This window comes from Cavia porcellus, unplaced genomic scaffold (genome assembly GCF_034190915.1).
Source record: "Cavia porcellus strain 051 isolate PalLab524CR breed Dunkin Hartley unplaced genomic scaffold, mCavPor4.1 scaffold_2, whole genome shotgun sequence".
NCBI lineage: Eukaryota > Metazoa > Chordata > Mammalia > Rodentia > Caviidae > Cavia > Cavia porcellus.
Genome location: NW_026947485.1, coordinates 22487116 through 22505812, shown reverse-complemented (window position 1 = coordinate 22505812; position 18697 = coordinate 22487116). Strand labels below are relative to the sequence as shown.

General features: G+C 38.0%; 1 protein-coding gene across 1 annotated transcript; it reads left to right on the top strand.

The window, feature by feature from the left end:
- Positions 1-464: 464 nt before the first annotated feature.
- On the top strand, positions 465-2189 carry Ferd3l (Fer3 like bHLH transcription factor). Its single transcript, XM_013152403.3, has one exon. It carries the CDS (start codon positions 1261-1263, stop codon positions 1741-1743), a length of 483 nt encoding a protein of 160 aa, XP_013007857.2. The 5' UTR covers positions 465-1260; the 3' UTR covers positions 1744-2189.
- Positions 2190-18697: the final 16508 nt, after the last annotated feature.

Below are 18697 nucleotides of genomic sequence, written 5' to 3'. Positions count from 1 at the left end.
TTTGGGATCTTAAAAAATCTTTACACTGATTAATTAACTAGAGCCATCCACAAAATAAAAAAACACGAACTCTTATAACAAGGAATAACATAAAATCGATAAAGTTCATTTTCATTATACCAAACTTTAAATCCTTTTTACTTCAAAAATTATCTTAAGATAGCCCAAAATCCCTTAAACAGAACTAAATACGGTATGATGTCTATTCTTAAATCCTACTACGGGATATTACAAATGAACCAGCAATTTAAAATCCCAAATATTCCTCAGCAGAGAATGAGAAAACCTACTCTCTGGCTTATTAAAGACAAATGGAGCAGTCATGCTTGGGGAGAAGGTTTTGTTCGTCCCCAGCGCTGGAAATTTTGCAGTAAAGCCCAACTAGGGAAAATGTTTTTGATCTTTAATCTTTCGTTTTATTTCCATCATAAGTTTTCCCTCGAATAAAATCTTCCACGTGAATAGAAGCTAAGGCTGGGGAAGGAAAGTCAAGTATCTCAATTGTTAGCCTGATTGCATCCAAACAGACTGGAGAGAAGTCGGAGTTACTAACAAGGCAGGAGAGATGTTTGCCCAAGTCCTAGAGGGAGAAAGAAAGCGGGTTCCAACAGCGACTGTGGGGAATGCGCTCTGGGCCCCCCTGCCATGCTTACTTAGGCTAATGGAAGGTCTTCCCTTTCAGCAGCCGCTGCACTGGGTTACCAGACAAACAGCTCCCCTCGACCCCTGGCAGGAAGGGCCCCTCTTTGGGACATCCTTCAAAGCACATGCACTTGCTTCGCATCCACTGGCAGTTGCTAGCAAGATTCAGGACTCCTATCCTGAAGCCAAGGAGAAGCCATCGCCGTGGAAAACATCCTCGCTTTGAGAATCCAGGGCAAAATTAAAAAACTACACGAGATAAGGCGCCTGGAGAACATTCATATTGGCTGCAGGGGTGAGGACAGGCGCACAAAAAGCACAGCAGGTAAGAGCTGGGGGTTTTGCCAAGAAGGAACTGTCCGGAGTGGCCCAGCAGAGGATCTGGGAGCTGGAGGCCGGAGCGCGAGCCTTCCGTGCGCAATCGGACGCCTGCTTGTCCACCGGCTTTGGGGCAGGGACGTCGCCAGAACCTCAGCGTCGGCGCAACTAATCCTGTCACCGGCTGGGCTATAAACACTACTGTCCCCGGCCGATCGGTGATGGTGCCCTGCCAGGTCTGCAGGCGGTGAGGCGCCCCTTGCTGCAAAGGTCCATGAGACACAGAGCCACGGCGAGGCGATGGCGGCCTATCCGGAGAGCTGCGTGGACGCCACCGTGCTGGACTTCGTCGCAGACCTGTCCCTGGCCTCTCCGAGACACCCCCTCCTCTGCGAATTCCCGGCCGGGGTGCCCTTTGGGGAGCCGGCGCTAGCCCTGCGGGAGGGGCGGCCCCGGAGGGGGGCGCGGGTGGAGGAGGAGGAGGGCGAGGACGCGGACGCGGACGAGGAGGAGGAGGACGGGCGCGCGCGGGCCGCCGCGCTCCAGGGCCGCCCCCGGAGGAAGCGGGTGATCACCTATGCGCAGCGCCAGGCCGCCAACGTCCGCGAGAGGAAGCGGATGTTCAACCTCAACGAGGCCTTCGACCGGCTGCGCAGGAAGGTGCCCACCTTCGCCTACGAGAAGCGGCTGTCGCGCATCGAGACCCTGCGCCTGGCCATCGTCTACATCTCCTTCATGACCGAGCTGCTGCAGAGCTGCGCGGAGCAGAAGGGCGCGGGCTGAGCCGGAAGGACGGGCTCCGGGACTCCGCGGCTCGGCTTTGGGGGTGCACAGTCCTCCCGGCCCCTCCCCGAGAAGAGGGCTGGGGCGAGCGGGGCAGTTAGGAGCCAAAGTCTGGGGGCCGGCGAGGCCGGCGGGGCGCACGGGCCAGGAGGGCAGCACGCAGAGCGGCCGGGTCCCGCGCTGCTCCTTACTGTTTAAAACATAGAAATAATAAAATAGAAATTCTTAGGTTTTTTTTTTTTAAATATCGGGAGTCGGTGCTGAGCCATCCACCCCGAACTGCGGGTGTGGCCAGCGCCCCTGGTGGGGGAGCAGCCGGAGGCGGGGTGGGCTTCATGCCGGGAAGGCTGTCGGGGCCGCGGGGAGAGGACAGGTCAGCGCGAAGCCAGGCCGTCCAGGCGCCGGCTGGCCACAAGGCGCCTCTGGCAAAGGATTCACTCTACCTCCCTCCCAGCCCCTCCCCTGCATTCCCTCTCCTCTCCCCCTCCCCTCCCCTCCCCTCCCCTCCCCTCCCCTCCCCTTCCCTGCATTCCCTCTCCTCTCCCCCTTCCCTCCCTCTCCTCCCCTTCTCCCCCCCCCCCTTTCTCCTCCTGCACTCTCCTCCCTCCTGCCTTCTGCCTTCCCTTTTCTGCCCTCCCCCTCTACCCTCCCCACCCTCCCATCCCACCCCCCACTTTTCCTCTCCCTGCCTCCCCTTCCGCCACTCTACTGGGTGGGGCGATCTGGGCTGAGCTGCAGTGCCAGGGCCCCCGAGATGCCTCCTCTGGTCACAAAACAAAAGGTGGCAGGGTCGCTCACTCAAGGCTTTAGCCCAGGCCACCTCGCAGCAGCTTTGACCTTTCGCCCACTGCCAAGGATTCTGTTCTTGGCCCAGCTAGGAGTGGTGAGTTGGAAGCCCTTTTGGCTCCCGAGTCCAGCGGGGACTCAGGTGTTCTGCACCCTCCTGCCTGCTAGGGACCCCAATTGTGGCTCAAAGGTCCGGCTTCCCGAGCTTTGTGGCTCCAAAGCGCAAGTAGTAAAACCTTTAGCGGAAAGTGGGGAAGGTAGCTTGCATTCTAAGGACTTCTAGGGATACAACAGGAGGCAAAAAAATCCGAAGAGAGATACTGTCTAATAAGCCTTTGCAAAAATTTGGACTCAGTGGCACAGTTCTTTCTTCGGGGTGGGTCCTCCCAAGAGCCTAAGTAGGTGAGGTGATACTGTTCTGTAATTCTGCAGGGAAAATGCTGCCCCTTCTTGAGCACGCGCCTGCACCAGCTTTGAAGCACGCATGCAACTCTCCCTTTCATAATTTTATGATTCTTAATAAAATAGAATTCATTTTACTTAGAACTAATATATTCTGAAAAGTTTGCAAAACAGAAGTTCAAAAACTAAAATTTAAATCACTCCACACTACCATACTGTTCACATTTTCATCTGTTTCAACCTAGTCTGTTTTCATGTGCAGTTATATATTCAATGTATTTAACAAATCTGGGATATTTTTAAATTTAAATTTTTTCACTTGGCATTGTAAAATGGTATTTTCCCTTGAATTTCAATATTACTCAAATGTGACTGATTATTATACTTTACAATCATAGGTGGATAGTTGAAATATTTCCTTTAAAAAATAAATAATGCTACAATGAACACTCGTTATGTCTTCGTTATAATTTTTATATTAAACCTAAAATTGAAATCCCTGGATTAAGTGAACATGTAGTTTGTTAATACTAATGGCCAGATTTTCCTGCTGCTAAATCCTGCTAGTTCATACTCTGTCCCATGAACCTTTCAAGAATTTGTGATTTCATCAGCACTTAGAACATTCAAAACTTTCTGCTTTTCCTTTCTATAAGAAGTGGATTCGTTCTGAAATAAAAATCCTTCCTCCAATAGTTTTTCAGGTTTTTTTTTTTACTTTTTTTCCATTTCTGCCATAAAAATATCAAGATGTACAGGTAAGAGGAAAAAAATGTAAGCCACAACAGAACCAGGAATGCATGTCTTTCTAATTCTCTACCACATTTGTTAAAATAAACTGGGACTTAGACAATGACTTCTATGTCAGTTTATTAAGCAAAATACTCCTCTTCCTCTAAGAAACTTTGTAGATACCTACAATAACATGTTTCTATTTTAAGATACAATTTACATTGCTCATTGATATGTGAAAGGGAAATACTAATTATTTCTTAACTCTTCATTGAACAGTATTTTGCTCCCCAATTCATGGGTGTTCAATTGCCCAAGTTTATCTATTCAGTCATTCATCGTTTCATTCACTCAATCAAGTGTTAATTTTCTGCAAATAGTGTGTTGATGGATATCAAAAACTTACAGAAGATTCCTTGATATCCTCCTAGAAACTATCATTTTCTGAAAATTTTCAAGTGTTGAATAAGTAAAAAAGAAATAGGTCTCAATTCTAAGAATTCCTAATACTTTGTTGAAAAAAATCAGTTTTGAAAAACTAAAATAAAACAAAACTATGTTGACCATGGCCCATCAGCATCACTGGGTCCTAAAGGGTGAAGACAGCCACCCCTCATTCTTAATTCTCTTCCTCCTATTCTAGTCTCCTCTGATATGTTTTTAATAGGCACATATCATTCCTATATTGAATGCCTCTTCAGCTTGATAAATAATACCTGAACAGCTTCTAGGTGAAAATTGATGTCTCTAGTGTTACTACAAGAATTATAACCACTATCCTAAAACTGTTACATTTTATAATTTTTTTGCTTTTAAAAATTTTTACATGTCCCAAAATATAAAGTCATTTAAGGCATTTACCTAATAACTGTACTAGTAAAATAATTTGAAGCCTAGTAAGGATCAGAGACACAGAAATGGATTTGCTCACCCTTCACATCGAATCATTCATAGATAAAACAAGATGGTCCATAGCTCATCCTTCAGTTCAATGCACCTTGGTCTTCTGATCCCTCAACTTTTTAAAGCAAGTGGTTCTGTTAGATCCATATAGTATATTTTTTTCATAAAACTTTTGTAGCAATCAACACACACTATGCTAAAACTGCTCCTTCTTTATAATTGTCTGTTCATATTAATGGAAATATGAGTGTGCATTGACTCTTTAATAACTCTCACCAGGCTTTAAAAACCTAATGGTGTCAATTACTTCTAGAAATTGCAATAGTTGATTTTTTTTTAATTTTAAAGTTTTTTAGACATTTAAATCTAAACACCATTGCTTGGAGGCGATTTATTTATGTGCTCTTTACTGACTGAAAACTGCCTTTTGGTCTCAAACTAAGTTCCCCATAACTATCAGATTACTATTAGTATTCAGAAATGTAAACCATGAAAAAATCTAAATGAAATCATATTTGAAAGACATAATTAACATTTCCAAGGAAAGTAAAATAATCACAAGCCTTTTCCATCAACAGGGAGCCATTTGAACTGATCATCTTTTACAGTTAGTTGCCCAATTCAAAGGCAAATTTTGGCAAATGCGTTGCTGGAAACCAAACCAAATATTCTGCTAGTATGCATAATTCCTGCATGAACATACAATTAAGAATTTTGGATTGATGTTTATTATCACATTTGTCATCATTTCCATTATAAAAACACTTGTGGGAGACCTATAACATGACTACAAAAATTCTGGGATGAAATTTGATAAGCAAAATTTTAGGATTCTTTTCTTCATAATTACAAGTCTGCAAAAGAAACTTTAAAGAAGATGAAGCCACCAATACATTTTACATGTGCAGTTCCAAATTGTACCTGTGACCTTAAAAATAAAAGAACCCATTTTATACAAGATATATATTAGATCAATTTTTTGTCAAAAAGATCTAGAAAGTTAACATTTCACTTAAGAACTATGTTAAGTTTTTTTAAATTATATTATTTAATTGAGCTATTTTAAGCACTCTTAAAAGTGGTGAGATTTCGCTATATATCTATCTATCTATAACTTGGCTTAAGTTCTCTCAAAAGTTCCTGAATTTTGCCAACATTTTGCCTGAACCAAGGCCCAAATTCTGGTCAGCCCCATCTCTTCCTGTGCATACTGGACTAAAAAAGGTTACAAAACAAGAGTCAGCAGTTCTGACCATTTTGTTTTGACTTTGGGGTTTCTTTGAATCTGAAGTTCAAAACCAAACCTGGCGGAGGAGGAGAAGGGAAGGAAAGAAGCAATGCAAACTGACAGAAATAAAATACCAGAAAGATGGAAAATTTTCTTAAAGTTTCTTTAAATCAAATCCTATATTCCACAACTTACTCTATGACACCAAATTTTTCACTCTGTGCCTCTAAGGCATTCCTTAGAAGACTAAAAGAAAATGCAAAGTATGAATATATTTTAGAATACTAGCACTTGAATTTGGCTAAAAGCAATGAACTTTAACTTAATTCAGTGAAATCAAGAATCTGACAAATATGACATGATGGAAATGATCATGATAAAATGGCTTATGTTTGCTTAGTGCTTTATTGTTTTCAAAGCATATTTATATACCTCAATCTTCAAATTTGGATCTAGTCTCTCAATTAAGTCTAATCGTAGTGTACAATCTTAAACATTCCTTCACTTATCACTGAAAGCAGTATGATACTGCAATTCCTTAGAAGGACTGATGATCACATATAAGCACCACAGCACTTTGAAAAATATTGCCTTCAAAGATCAAAAGCACTTTCACACATTCTGTGGATGATAAATTATTCAAAAGGCTGGTATGGTCTGGCTCCCTCAAAGGCCAAATTTTACAACATTCTATTTAGAGCTCTGCGAAGGAGATTTCCACCTGCAGCCAACAAACGTAGATGACCTCAAAGCAGCTGTTATGGATAGTCTTTTTTTTTATGATTTCCAGTCTTCAAAAGAGAAGAAAAAGCCTATGAGAATATAGAAAGAGATCAAACAACTGATGAACAATTGAAGGTAAAAATATCACGTAAATGTGTTTGCATGAACGATCACACTATTGTTTTACTGAAATTATTTCTGAACTTCCAATGGTATAAAATCCCAGGCTGCATTTGTTAGTGGTCAGATTTTGAACTGACAATTTTATTGTATCCCACAGTTTAGTGAATTGTTGGACAAACAAGAAGTTTTAACAAAGTGAACAAGCAAACATTTGGGTCATTGTGTCTGGATGAAGTAATATTATCTGTAATAATATATAGTAATTTGTATTGCAATATATCTATAGCATTGCTTGTTTTTGAGAGCATATTGTTGAGATCATCACTTTTAAAAGTTCTTGTAATAATCCAGAAACAGTATTGTTTCTTCCATGATGATAAACTATCTGATAGAGAACATAAACAACTTTCCAAGCTCAATCAGTCACCAAATAGAGAAACTAAGATTTACCCCTCATCAATGATTTCAGAAACCAAAATCTGAGGGACTAAAGTTATTCAGAAACAATTATATGATCATTATATTTAAAGAGAAATGTTATGGCATAAAATGAACTAATTGTTCTTCTTTGCATTTCCCTATAACTTACAATTGTTTTAAAATAAAAAATGAAAAAAGACTATTGTGCCAATCATTTGAATTTACAAAGCACCACACAAATTATTAATCTGAGGGAGCTAATCACAGACACTTGAGTCATGTATTACTCTACAATTTTTCTTCAAATATTTCATAAAAGTGAAACCTACATTTTATGCATAATATTATAAGGGTCTTAAAATAAATATTGGGACTTGACTTTCAACTCCAACCTGAAAGATATAATCAAGAACTAATGTCAGAACCATCTGACTCTGGTCCTTTGGTATAGGCTAGGACATGTTTAGCCAAATACATGTTTGGCCAGATTTGTAGTACTAATACCTTCCACTTCTGCTCATTACTAAATTAGATAATTCACTTAATAGCTTAAAGCTACCCATCCTGATCTATAAAATGAAAACCATAAACACAAAGTTACTTAAAGAAATGAAAAATAATATAATAAGCTTAGTAGAATGCCTCACAAAAATATTTAGCCAGTGTTTCTCTTATTTATACTATTTCAACTTTGAATATGTATATTGAACAAAACAATGATATAGTCTTTTAGATGGAGTCATGAGAACATATACAAAAACTGTATGAACATCTGTCCTTTTCTCCCATACAGAATCAGAAGCTTCTAAATAATGTGGCATGTTATGCTCAATTTTAGCTACTAATTTGATGACTTTTTTTTTAAAGTATAGATATTTAGAAGGCTTCTGTTCCATGACATGTAAACACAATCTTCATCTGCTAGGAAGGTTACTATAAACACTACACTTCTAAAATAAGCTGTATAACTGAACATTTTTCACATGAAAAAAAGTGATAGTACAATAGGTAAAAATCTCTGGAAGTCTGTCTTTCAATAAATTCATCTTGAAAGTTGTGCTGTTGGTAACTAATAATAGTAACTAAGAAGGACTTCCTTCCTTACCACGTGCCTAAGTATGGCGGGTCTGCATCCCAGCCAACCAGGAATGAGGTGGTATAGTCACACTTTGCTTTAGGTTCCCAGGTGGCCCAAAGTCCTAATTTATCCAAGAAGTTAAGTATCTTCTACTCACGACCCACAAAAGGAGAAAATGGAGGGAAGAAAGATGTGGCGAGGCCTTTCTTTAGAGCATCATAGAGATATCATGAGTCCTACAGTGTATCCTTAGACATCTTATCGACCATCTTTAAACTTTTATATCTGACCTTAACTTCTTAATGCATGTAGATTCTTGGTGCCACGATTTATACAATATTTCAGAAAAAGTTCTTACTCTTGGGCCCAGAATTGTTTCCACACTTAACAACAGGTCCTTAAAAGTTAAGGTGAGACTCAACTTGCAAGTAATCTCTCCACATTTAAAAAGAAGTAACTTTTCGCATATGTAGCATTTTGTATAATAATTTTCTTTCTTGCCTAGAAAGTTAAAAAGGAAAATTATCAAATATCCTGTTCCTTGTGAAAGCTTTGATTCCACTTCAAGTGGCTCATTTGAGGGCTGAATGGTAAAAAGCCTTTCTGAAATTTACTAAAAATTTTTCCGACTGGGGAAACATACCCAATTTCAAATATTCTGACCATGGGTTCATATTTTGGCCAAAAAATTGTGGTAACTATAGTTAACAAGCATTTGACAAGTAGTGGTTTTGTTAATTGCAGATCTTATTGAACATGCCACACCATTTCTTTCATCACTATTCATTTGCGTAATCTCACTGAAGCCCATTAAAATTAGAGCAGATGAGCTCAGTAAAATATATATATATTGGATGCCACTTTGTTTCAAGATGACAGAACCACAAATTAAACTTCATACCCCCTATTAGTATACTACATTTCATCAAATGCAATCAACTGCTTCTAAAGTTAACATGAAACAGGCTGAAAAATGCCCTGAACTCAAAAGCATTACACAACAAAACATAACAAAAAATCATTCCAAATTACATCCACATGAAAATATTCACCATACCTCAATCCAAACCTCTGGATCTTTACCCTGTACACCCTTGAACTTCTATTTTTAAATTCACCCCTCCCTACAGGGTGCAATTCATTACATGCATACATGCATAAGTTTTTCTATGAGAACACTTTGGCATGTACTATTTCCAAATGTGTGCATGTAAATACTTTATTCCTACTTTAAACCTTTAAAATATTTTGCTTTTCTTTTCCTTTATCATGATTCAGCAGTTTCATTATTTTTTTCATTCTCTTTTCTAATAAACACGTTTCTCAAACTTCGTGAATTGTACTATTAATGATTATTGATATATTTTTTGTCACCAAAATGTGTCTTTAAGTGAGTGTCAGGGTCTTTACATATAGTGAAAGCAAGCATAGGAATTATACTAATTCTTTACCAAGCATTGCCTCTCATAAGCACATACAAAGCATGGCCTGAATATAATTACTGAGACCAGCAGCCAGACAATGGTTAAAAAGAAAGTGTCTGGAATTGCCATTCAGAAAACCTACAGAACACTCATTGATTAGATGAGGGTCATTGACTCAATGAGAAAAACAGAATTTTCCCTGGGAGCAAAGCTGCTTCCTCTTGAGGAGTTTCAAGAGTATCTGCAGTTCATGTAACTTACCATATCAGAAAATGAGCTAGAAAATATTCAAAAAATACTCCTCTGAACCTTGGCTATGATTGACAACAATTAAGCCATATCTTATATTATTACATTTTGTGAGTTCTTACAGCTTGCCACAGAAACTCAACCTAAGGAAATAAGGCTATGCACAGACTGGGTGACTATATATGCATATCAGTATTGTTTGAAGTATAAAAATAGCAAAAGTAACCTAATTCCTAAAAAAGCAAAACCATATTTAAAATGGTTGCAGCCATTACAAGTATAAAATAATAGCTAGTACTATTATAAAGATGATTGTAATAAACAATAACACGAAAACATTATAAATCAATATGTAAGTCAGGTTTCTATCTCTGTATCACATTGGACTGTGAATATGTAAATTTATATATGTGCCTGTTTCTTTATTTCTGTAATGTAAGTGCTCATGTATGTGGTAGCTTTTGAGCCCACTTTCTTAAGCACCTTCTCTCTCTGGACTCTGTTCCATGAGCTATTGCTACTCCCCACTGCAGACATTGGTAGCTCCAAATTAATGTAGGCAGCTAATAATTTATTAAACAACTATAGCATATAAGATATTCACAGAAGTTATGTCATTTAATATGAAATGAGAAGAATTGGTTGTGCTTTTGTGCTTGTTTCTGTTTTCCAGGTTTGCCATCATCCTTTGATGACTAGAAAAATGATAAGATAATGTTAAATTTAAAAAGGCAAAATGATCATGCAATTTGTGAAAGCCACTCTTAGTTGAAGGGCAACATGCTGGAAAATAGACAGAACTCTTAATTTCTTAACAGTAAGACATTTAAATGAGCTATCTAAGATCACACTGAGAAGTGTATCCGGTTAATTAACTTTTTACTATGAGTGCTGGAGAGCTGACATTTGCCAACACACTAGAAGCTCTGCAGACCATGGCCCCTTTCCCCTCGCCAGTATATCCATTACCCTGACTTCTAAAAGCCTGGATTAGCTTCCTAATTGTTGTACTATTTTACATAAAAGAAATCTTTAGAATTTAGAGACAGATTTTTTGTTTGTAAATGTATTTTCAATGAAAACATATTCTAATAGTTTTCCCTAGAAAGATTAATTAGAAAAATAAGAATTTAATATTAGAGAGATAGAGTTTAACGTTCTAAAGGAAAAGCACTTAGTAAGTGTGCAATAGAGTTTCACTGATATTGAAATTAAAAATTCACCCATAATTAGGAACTCTCCTTCTATGCCTCTTCTTCTTCCTTTCCCTGGATCTACATCTATATCTCCCACTAATAGTGATCTGTACTAATGCTAAGGAACTTATTGATTAGTCCCGAATTCATTTAAAATGGCTGCAGCCATCACAGGTATAAAATAATGACACTCCAGATTTTTAAACAATTAGTGTAAAAGTTTTGTTATTTAGTCCCAGGAGGATTACAGTGTATCATGTGTGTGCATGCACGTGCGTGTACTTGTGACAGAGGAGAAAGAGATAGATAAACAGACGAAATTATAAAAAGAATAAATAACAGTGATATATACTTGTAAAGGATATACAGTACCTGGTAAATGTGATATACTCAAAAATTTTAAATAGTATGGTCACCAATTAACATACAAATTTATTTTCATATATTTTGCATACTCATGGTTTAAATCTGAGTCATACACACACAAAAAAAAACAAAAAACACATTTCTAACACAAATAATTTCAAAATACTGAAAACCTGCGCTGCTTTTAATAACTTTGATTGTTTCTAACATGTGACATTTTTTCCTTATTAACAATAACAGATGTCTGTTGCATTGAAAAGAAAAACCCTGCACATGTGTTGAAATAGGGGACTTCACTGAAAGGAAAGCATGTGCTTTGATTTATATTAGTCAAAATTTAGATACTGTACCTAGTGTTATTTCAGGAAATGAAAAGGTGAGGAATCGGTTATATACCAGTAAACCAGAGCAAAAGTCTCCACAGGAACCAAAGCAGAATAAGTGAGAACAACTTAAGATAAATTAATACTTAGAGCACAGTCATATTATCCCTAAGATAACTAATTTGAATAAAATAAAATTTTGTTCACTAATTCATGCAGGTTATGTGGTATTTACACTTCTTTACTCACATTCATTTGCAAAAATATCAGTCACTGAGATAATGAAACTTTGTGGGGATTGTAACAAAAATCAGTGCTGTCTTTTCACTGTTCTCAGACTGCACTGTTTTCTCTACTGATTTAAAAAATACAAAGGATGAGTTAAAAAAAATGAACAATAAATTATTTGGCTCAGTTTTTGTCCCCTTCTTAGGCACCTTCTCTCCTGAAGTCTGTTTCATGAGTTATTGCTACTCTCCACTGCAGACAACACAGACATGGGTACTGTCTTGGTTACTTTTTTCTAATTGTTGAGACAAAATACCTGACATCCAAAATTAGGGAAGAGAGGCTTACTTTGGAGATTTCAGTACATACTGAGCTGGCTCCAAGGCAGAATGGCATGGCTGAGCCTCTATCCACAAAACAGGAAAGCTCCAACCAGGCAAGAAAAAAAGACACGCCTTCTTCCTGCCCTTACAATGTATATCAGCTCTGCCTCTGTGTGGGTGTAGCACTCACACCACCAATCCCAGTACTAGACAATGAACCAATCATAAACTCCAGACTCAGCTGAGTCCATGATTGCATGAGGCTTGGGAGACCATCAGAGCACAACCGTAACCGGTACCTCAAAACAAACGTGGTGGACAATTAAACAACTATAGTATACAAGTTATTTACATAAATTATGTCATTCAAAATACCTAAAAGATGTACCAAGATGAATATTTAAATATTTACCTTAATTATAATCTGTTACATGACCCATGGTCTTCAATTCAGGTAATGCATTTCTGGTAATGAAATGAGAAGAAATCTGTGCCCAGTAGCATAAGGCTATTGATACTCATTTTGACTGAAGTGGAGGTAGACCTGGACTAAGGTTAGTAGATTAATAGTCCTCTCTGTCTCTGACTTTGTCTCTGACACACAAGCAAATACCTATTTGTGTGTGTGTGCTGTACATAGATACCTCCTACTCCATGATGCTGCAATTAAAATGTAACTACAGGGCTACAGAACCCATGGTCTTCTCTTCAGGTAATGCACTTCATTAAATAAATTTGTAAATAATCATGATGTGTGGTATCAGTTAAAATACCTTACTTATGATACTTATTATGCTGATAACAGCCAAGGGAAGGAGAAGAGAATGAGAAACAGACAGCAAGAGAGACAGCGACCCAAAGACAGAGAGGACCACTAATCTATTAATCTTAGTCCAGGTCTACTTCCACTTCAGTCAAAGGTAGTATCAATACCCTTATTCCACTGGGCACAGATTTCATCCCACTTCATTACCTCCTATTTAACAGAAATTTATGAATTTTAATTCAGGTAAATATTTTAAAATACACATTTAACAATAAAACACAATTTATTCATAATGATGTTTGTTTCACCAGCTGCAAAAATGAAATACCCAACTTGTTTCAGTTTGTGAGTAAACTACGAAAGGAAATATTTTGCTAAGTCACAGTGTCACAGCCAAGGAACCCAGATCAATAAGAGCAGGAATGCTAAGAGCCCTGATTGGGAGGACAATGTGGACAAACACCAAGGAAACAGCCTTCCAGGGCAAAGAACACTACTCACACTGACAGTGACGATGAGTCTGGATGGCTGAAAGCTTTTCATGGAGGCTTAACAATTTATCACCAAGTGATCAAGTGACAAAGGTGAATAAAATGCTCAGACTTATAGCATTTAATTCAAAATGAGTTTTTCTTAAAATAAAGTTCCAAGTAGTGAGAGATCTTTGAAGCCAGAAGATGTGATTTATAACATCTTCTTCATCATCTTCAAGTATAGTGCATTATTGATTTCTCTGATTTTGTGGATATATTTTGAGTACTTTTTTCATAAATTTACTTTTTCCTTTGTACTCAGATTTGCTACAGTTTAGTTGTAGTTGCTTTTTAATGCTTCTATGTTGTTAGTAATTGTTTTTCACTATATTACACTGTATTATAGATTTATTAGCTGTTCATTTATCATACATGGCACAAGTGGCTAAATATAATAAAATCCTTTAAATCATTATTGATATCTCTCTCTCTCTTTCTCTGTCTCTGTCTCTCTCTCTCTCTCTCTCTCTCTCTCTCTCTCTCTTTCTCTCTCTCTCTCCCTCTCTCTCTCTTCCTCTCAAATAGTCTTTTATATGCTTTTATGTTGATGTTGCCAGTTGGATTCATTGACCACATTTTGCATGCTACCATGTGAAAAGTTTATTTTCAGAATTCTTTCCTGTTATAAAAATGCTTGCAAATTGTGTGCTTTCTGCAGAAATTATAGAGAAAGAAAGCATGAAGATATGTTTTCTTCCAGCTTAACTAAATTATTGAGCTACATAAATGTCTCCTGTGGGAAAGAGGGGTTGACAAAATGATCAAGAAGGTGAACAATTTCCTGACTCCCTCTTCTCAAGTCAAATGTTCATGGTCATTCTTATGCATGGCCCTAAACTAACCAAACACATAAATGTCATAGTGAGGGGACAGTGGGAAGGAGCAAAAATGCAGGCTCAGTTTGCATTTAAATTTGCTGAATCCACTGAGTTTTCTTGCACTGTTTGTCATCCAATTCTTGTGCTAGCTTTCATTACCAATTTAATACAAACCCATCAAATATTTACTGGACATGTACCATGGATATAGCTAAATTTTCATTTTCTAGTCTGCCTAAATAGTGCTTGTAGTAAAATAAGAGACATACACTTAACCAATTCATGCATATGTGATCAGATACATGGAGAGGATTACTAATGAGTCCCTAGCACAAGATATAAGAATATAGATAATATCTTCAAAATTCTACAGAAACTGAAATGCACAGAAATTGAGGCTACTGGAGAGACTAATGGTGAGACATTGAGTAAAGCTGATGTATAACTAGCATGTAGGCTATGAGTGAAATCAAAGCAATAAATTCTAACTTTAGAGCTCGCTAAAACTCAAAACCATGCCAGTTCAGTTCACTACTTACAAGTCTGTTAGTTCTCTGCCAATATCCATTCTTTCTTTTTTTCAGAATCAAACTCTTTGGACGTCATGATAAATGTGTTACTGTTTTCCATGACCATAACAAATGGCTAACATAACCAACTTAGAAAGAGAAGGTTTATTCTGGTTCATAGTTTTGGAGGTTTGGGGCCATGACTGGCTATCTCCAATATTTTGGGTCCCTGATGAAACAGTTTATTATGACAGTCATGCAGGGAAGAAGGGCTGTTCACCACTAATCAGATGTGAAAGAGTCAGAGGAAGAGACCAGGGTCCCACAGTTCCCTGTGAGGGCACATCCCAGTGATCTAACTTTCCACTGAATCACATTTTTAAAGGTTCTAGACCCTCCCAATTGTGACAAAGACAGAGGCCTGTGGGAAACAATCCACATCCAAAAGTTGGGGTCCGTCTTACAGTGCAAGGTATATCAACTCCATCCTCAATGGTTTTCAAATTCCTAACTATTCCAGCATATCTAAAAAACTCTTAAGTCTGGCCAGGGAGTTAGTTTAGCAGTATAAGCACCTGCCTGGCAAGCATGCTTTCTTTCTCTATAATTTCTGTAGAAAGCACACAATTTGAAAGCATTTTTATAAAAGGAAGGGATTCTTAGCTATGAGTACCTAAATCAAAAAACAAGTTACATATTTTCAAGATAAATACACAGCATAAATATCCAAAATGCTTTTCCATCCAATGATTGTATTTCATAGCCTCTCTTGCATTAGTCGTGGCCACATGACAAAGAGCTAGTAGTGAAATATTAGCAGAAGTCTCATAGGCCATTTACATAGATGGCTGAAATACAAAATTGACGTGAGACCTGGAGTGACTATCTTGGCCCATGAAACTGGTCAGATGGCACACAAGTTAACTTTCCAACAGGGCTGAGCCACTACACAAAGCCTGTAATGCTTGTCCAAGCTTCTTATAAGATAAATGAACACCACTCTTGTTTAATCCACTATTGGTCTCTATTATAGTGTCTGTCACATCCTACTTCATCTATAGCTTCATCCTAAGTGCCTGGAACATACAGTGATTTCACTAACATTGTGAACTACTGACAGGCAGAATGACCTCAGACTACAAAAAGGATGTTTAAACCTAAAAGCAGACTGCAAGTGTGCAAAGGCCGAATGAAACTGTTAGGAGATGTTAGGCTGATGTATGGGAGGCAGTGCTACATACAATGTCTTTTTTCTATACCAGTTTATAATACACTTTAACTCTTCATACCTTAGCTTCATGGTATGATTCTGATGTTCTACCAAGAAAAAATAGCCTAGTTATATAGAATCATTTAAAAATGTAGCAAATTTTAAATCATGTCTGCAGTGAGTTTTACTCTTTGACAACACAGATTTGGGCTAACAGTAATCATCCTAGATAAAAATGATTGAATAGGTCATTGTTCTATCCTTACTTCCAACTAGGGGAACAAAGCATTTCAGGTAGGCATACATTTTCCACTCAGAGTTTGGGGCGGGGGTGTCAGTGGTTCTTTCTAGAGAATATCACTTCATTGGTATTTCAGGCATTTTATTAACAAATGACAGGGAGAACAATTTTAAATAACTTCTCAGTAACTTTCTATATATTAGCTAAGAAAGATAATTTACCAAAGATACCTAGAAGGAACAGTTAGGCTTCTTCTGAACAGCATACGTGTGTGTATGTGTGTTTGTGTGTGTGTGTGTGTGTATCTGTGTCTGTGTGTCTGTGTGTGTATTTGTGTCTGTGTGTCTGTATGTGTGCAAGTCTACGTCTGCATGTTTCCTTATATGTCCCATGAATCTTAACAACTGTTTTGTTGTTGTTGGGTTTTTTCGTTTTTTGGTCTTTTGAGACAGAGTCTTGCTACGCAGTTCAGGCTGATCTTGAGCTCATTTTGTAGCTTAGGATGATCTTGAACTCACAACAATCTTCCTGATTCTGCATCCTGAGTGCTAGGATTACAGGCATGTGCCATCACGCATGACTTAAACAACTAGTTTTAACACCTTTCTTGGTAGACTTTTAAGAGCCAATTGCCTGACCCATCATTACAAAATACATAAGGCATTGTACTGTAAGTTCTCCACTTACAAATGAGTTCCATTCTGGGAGAACTATTTATAAGTTAGATTCACTCTTAAGCTGACAAAGTGAGTCTTAATACAGTATACCCACGAAAGCCCACACCCTGTGTGCTTATACACTGGGGATTTACTGTATATCCATTACGTCTTGCATTATATTCCTGTTTTCTTCTGTTTACTTATAATAAATGTCTTCCTGGAGATTTTCTTCTATTGACAATACCTAACTCAAGTCTGTTTTTGGATTTAAGTACTTATAAATAAACATTTTCATAAGATGTTCTTTTTATTAAAAAAGTTATTAGCTTTGCACCTACACTTTTGCCACTTTTACAATTGATTATGTTTTACTCTCTGTGTTTACATTAATCATTGTCATCCTGGTTCTTGGAAGTAACACCCTCCATAAGCTAAGATTGTTCTTGATCTTTCTTTTTCCTATTGTTTCTGATCTTTCCGCATGTGTTTTATCATGTAGTAGCATTCAGTCTTAACTGCGTGTCTGAACTTCTTCAACCACCACGTGTTTGAGATTTATTCTTACCAAAAATACCTAAGTATCCCAATTCTCATTTCTACACAGGAAATTAGTTTTCACTATCTCGATGCCTATAGGATAGATTCTCTCTTTTACTCTTTGTTTTGCAGACTGTCTATTGTTCATAGTAAAAACTATTCTCAGATCATTTATGATTATGGATCTGCTTTTAACAGCTTATTCTGCCCAGAATATGATGGGCCATTTCTTTTTGTGAACTCTGTTATTTTTCCCTACTTTGGATAATTTTTATGCCTTTTATTATTGGCTACTGCTTCTCAATTTGTCATAGTTTTTTCTTAGAAAAGTGAATTATCTCTCATTTCACGGTTAGTAGCTACTTAAAACTGTACTCTCTTCACTAATCCCCATGTCCTTTCACTGGTTTTTCTTTCCATAGCAAGGATCAACATCTTTTTTAAAGATTCAGTCATCTTTTCCCTGACACACTCACTCCCCTTGTCATCCCCCCAAAACCATACTACTTAAAAGGTTATTTCTGTACTAATGAATGCCAAATTTTATCTCTATCCCAGACATCTTCCACAAATTTCAGTCTCCAATATCCAACTGCCTGTCCAATGATTCCACTTAGCTTTCTAGCTGATAACTCGAATTTCACATGTCTGAAACTGAACTCTCTCTCCTGAAATGTGTTCCATCCACACCCATCCCAGTGGTTACCAATTTCTTGTGCTCAAACCCAAAGACTTAAGAGGAATCCTCAATTTTTCTCTCATATGCTTTATGTTTCATCTTTAGTGAATCCACTTGGCTCTGCATTCAAACTGTGTCTAGAATCTAGCCATTTTTCTCATTGTAACTTCTCTGTTCTCAGTTCAGGTCACTGCTTACCCATATGACCACAATGACCCTCTTACTAGTCTCTCTGTTCTCTCAATGAAAATCCCACCCATGCCAAGGAGGTTGGCTAGGACTATGCCAGCATTATTCTGGCCACACAAGGCTATTGTGGTTAAGTTCTGAAATTTATGATGGAGGGCTCTCTTCAGACCATGATCATCACGGGCCACTGCTCTATAAATGGCTCTTCCATCCTGAGGAATCAGAGAAAGACAAGATTGATATTTCCATAGTCAAAAACAAACTGCTCATATTAGCCACAGCCTCTCACTGGGTGTCTCACTGAGAACT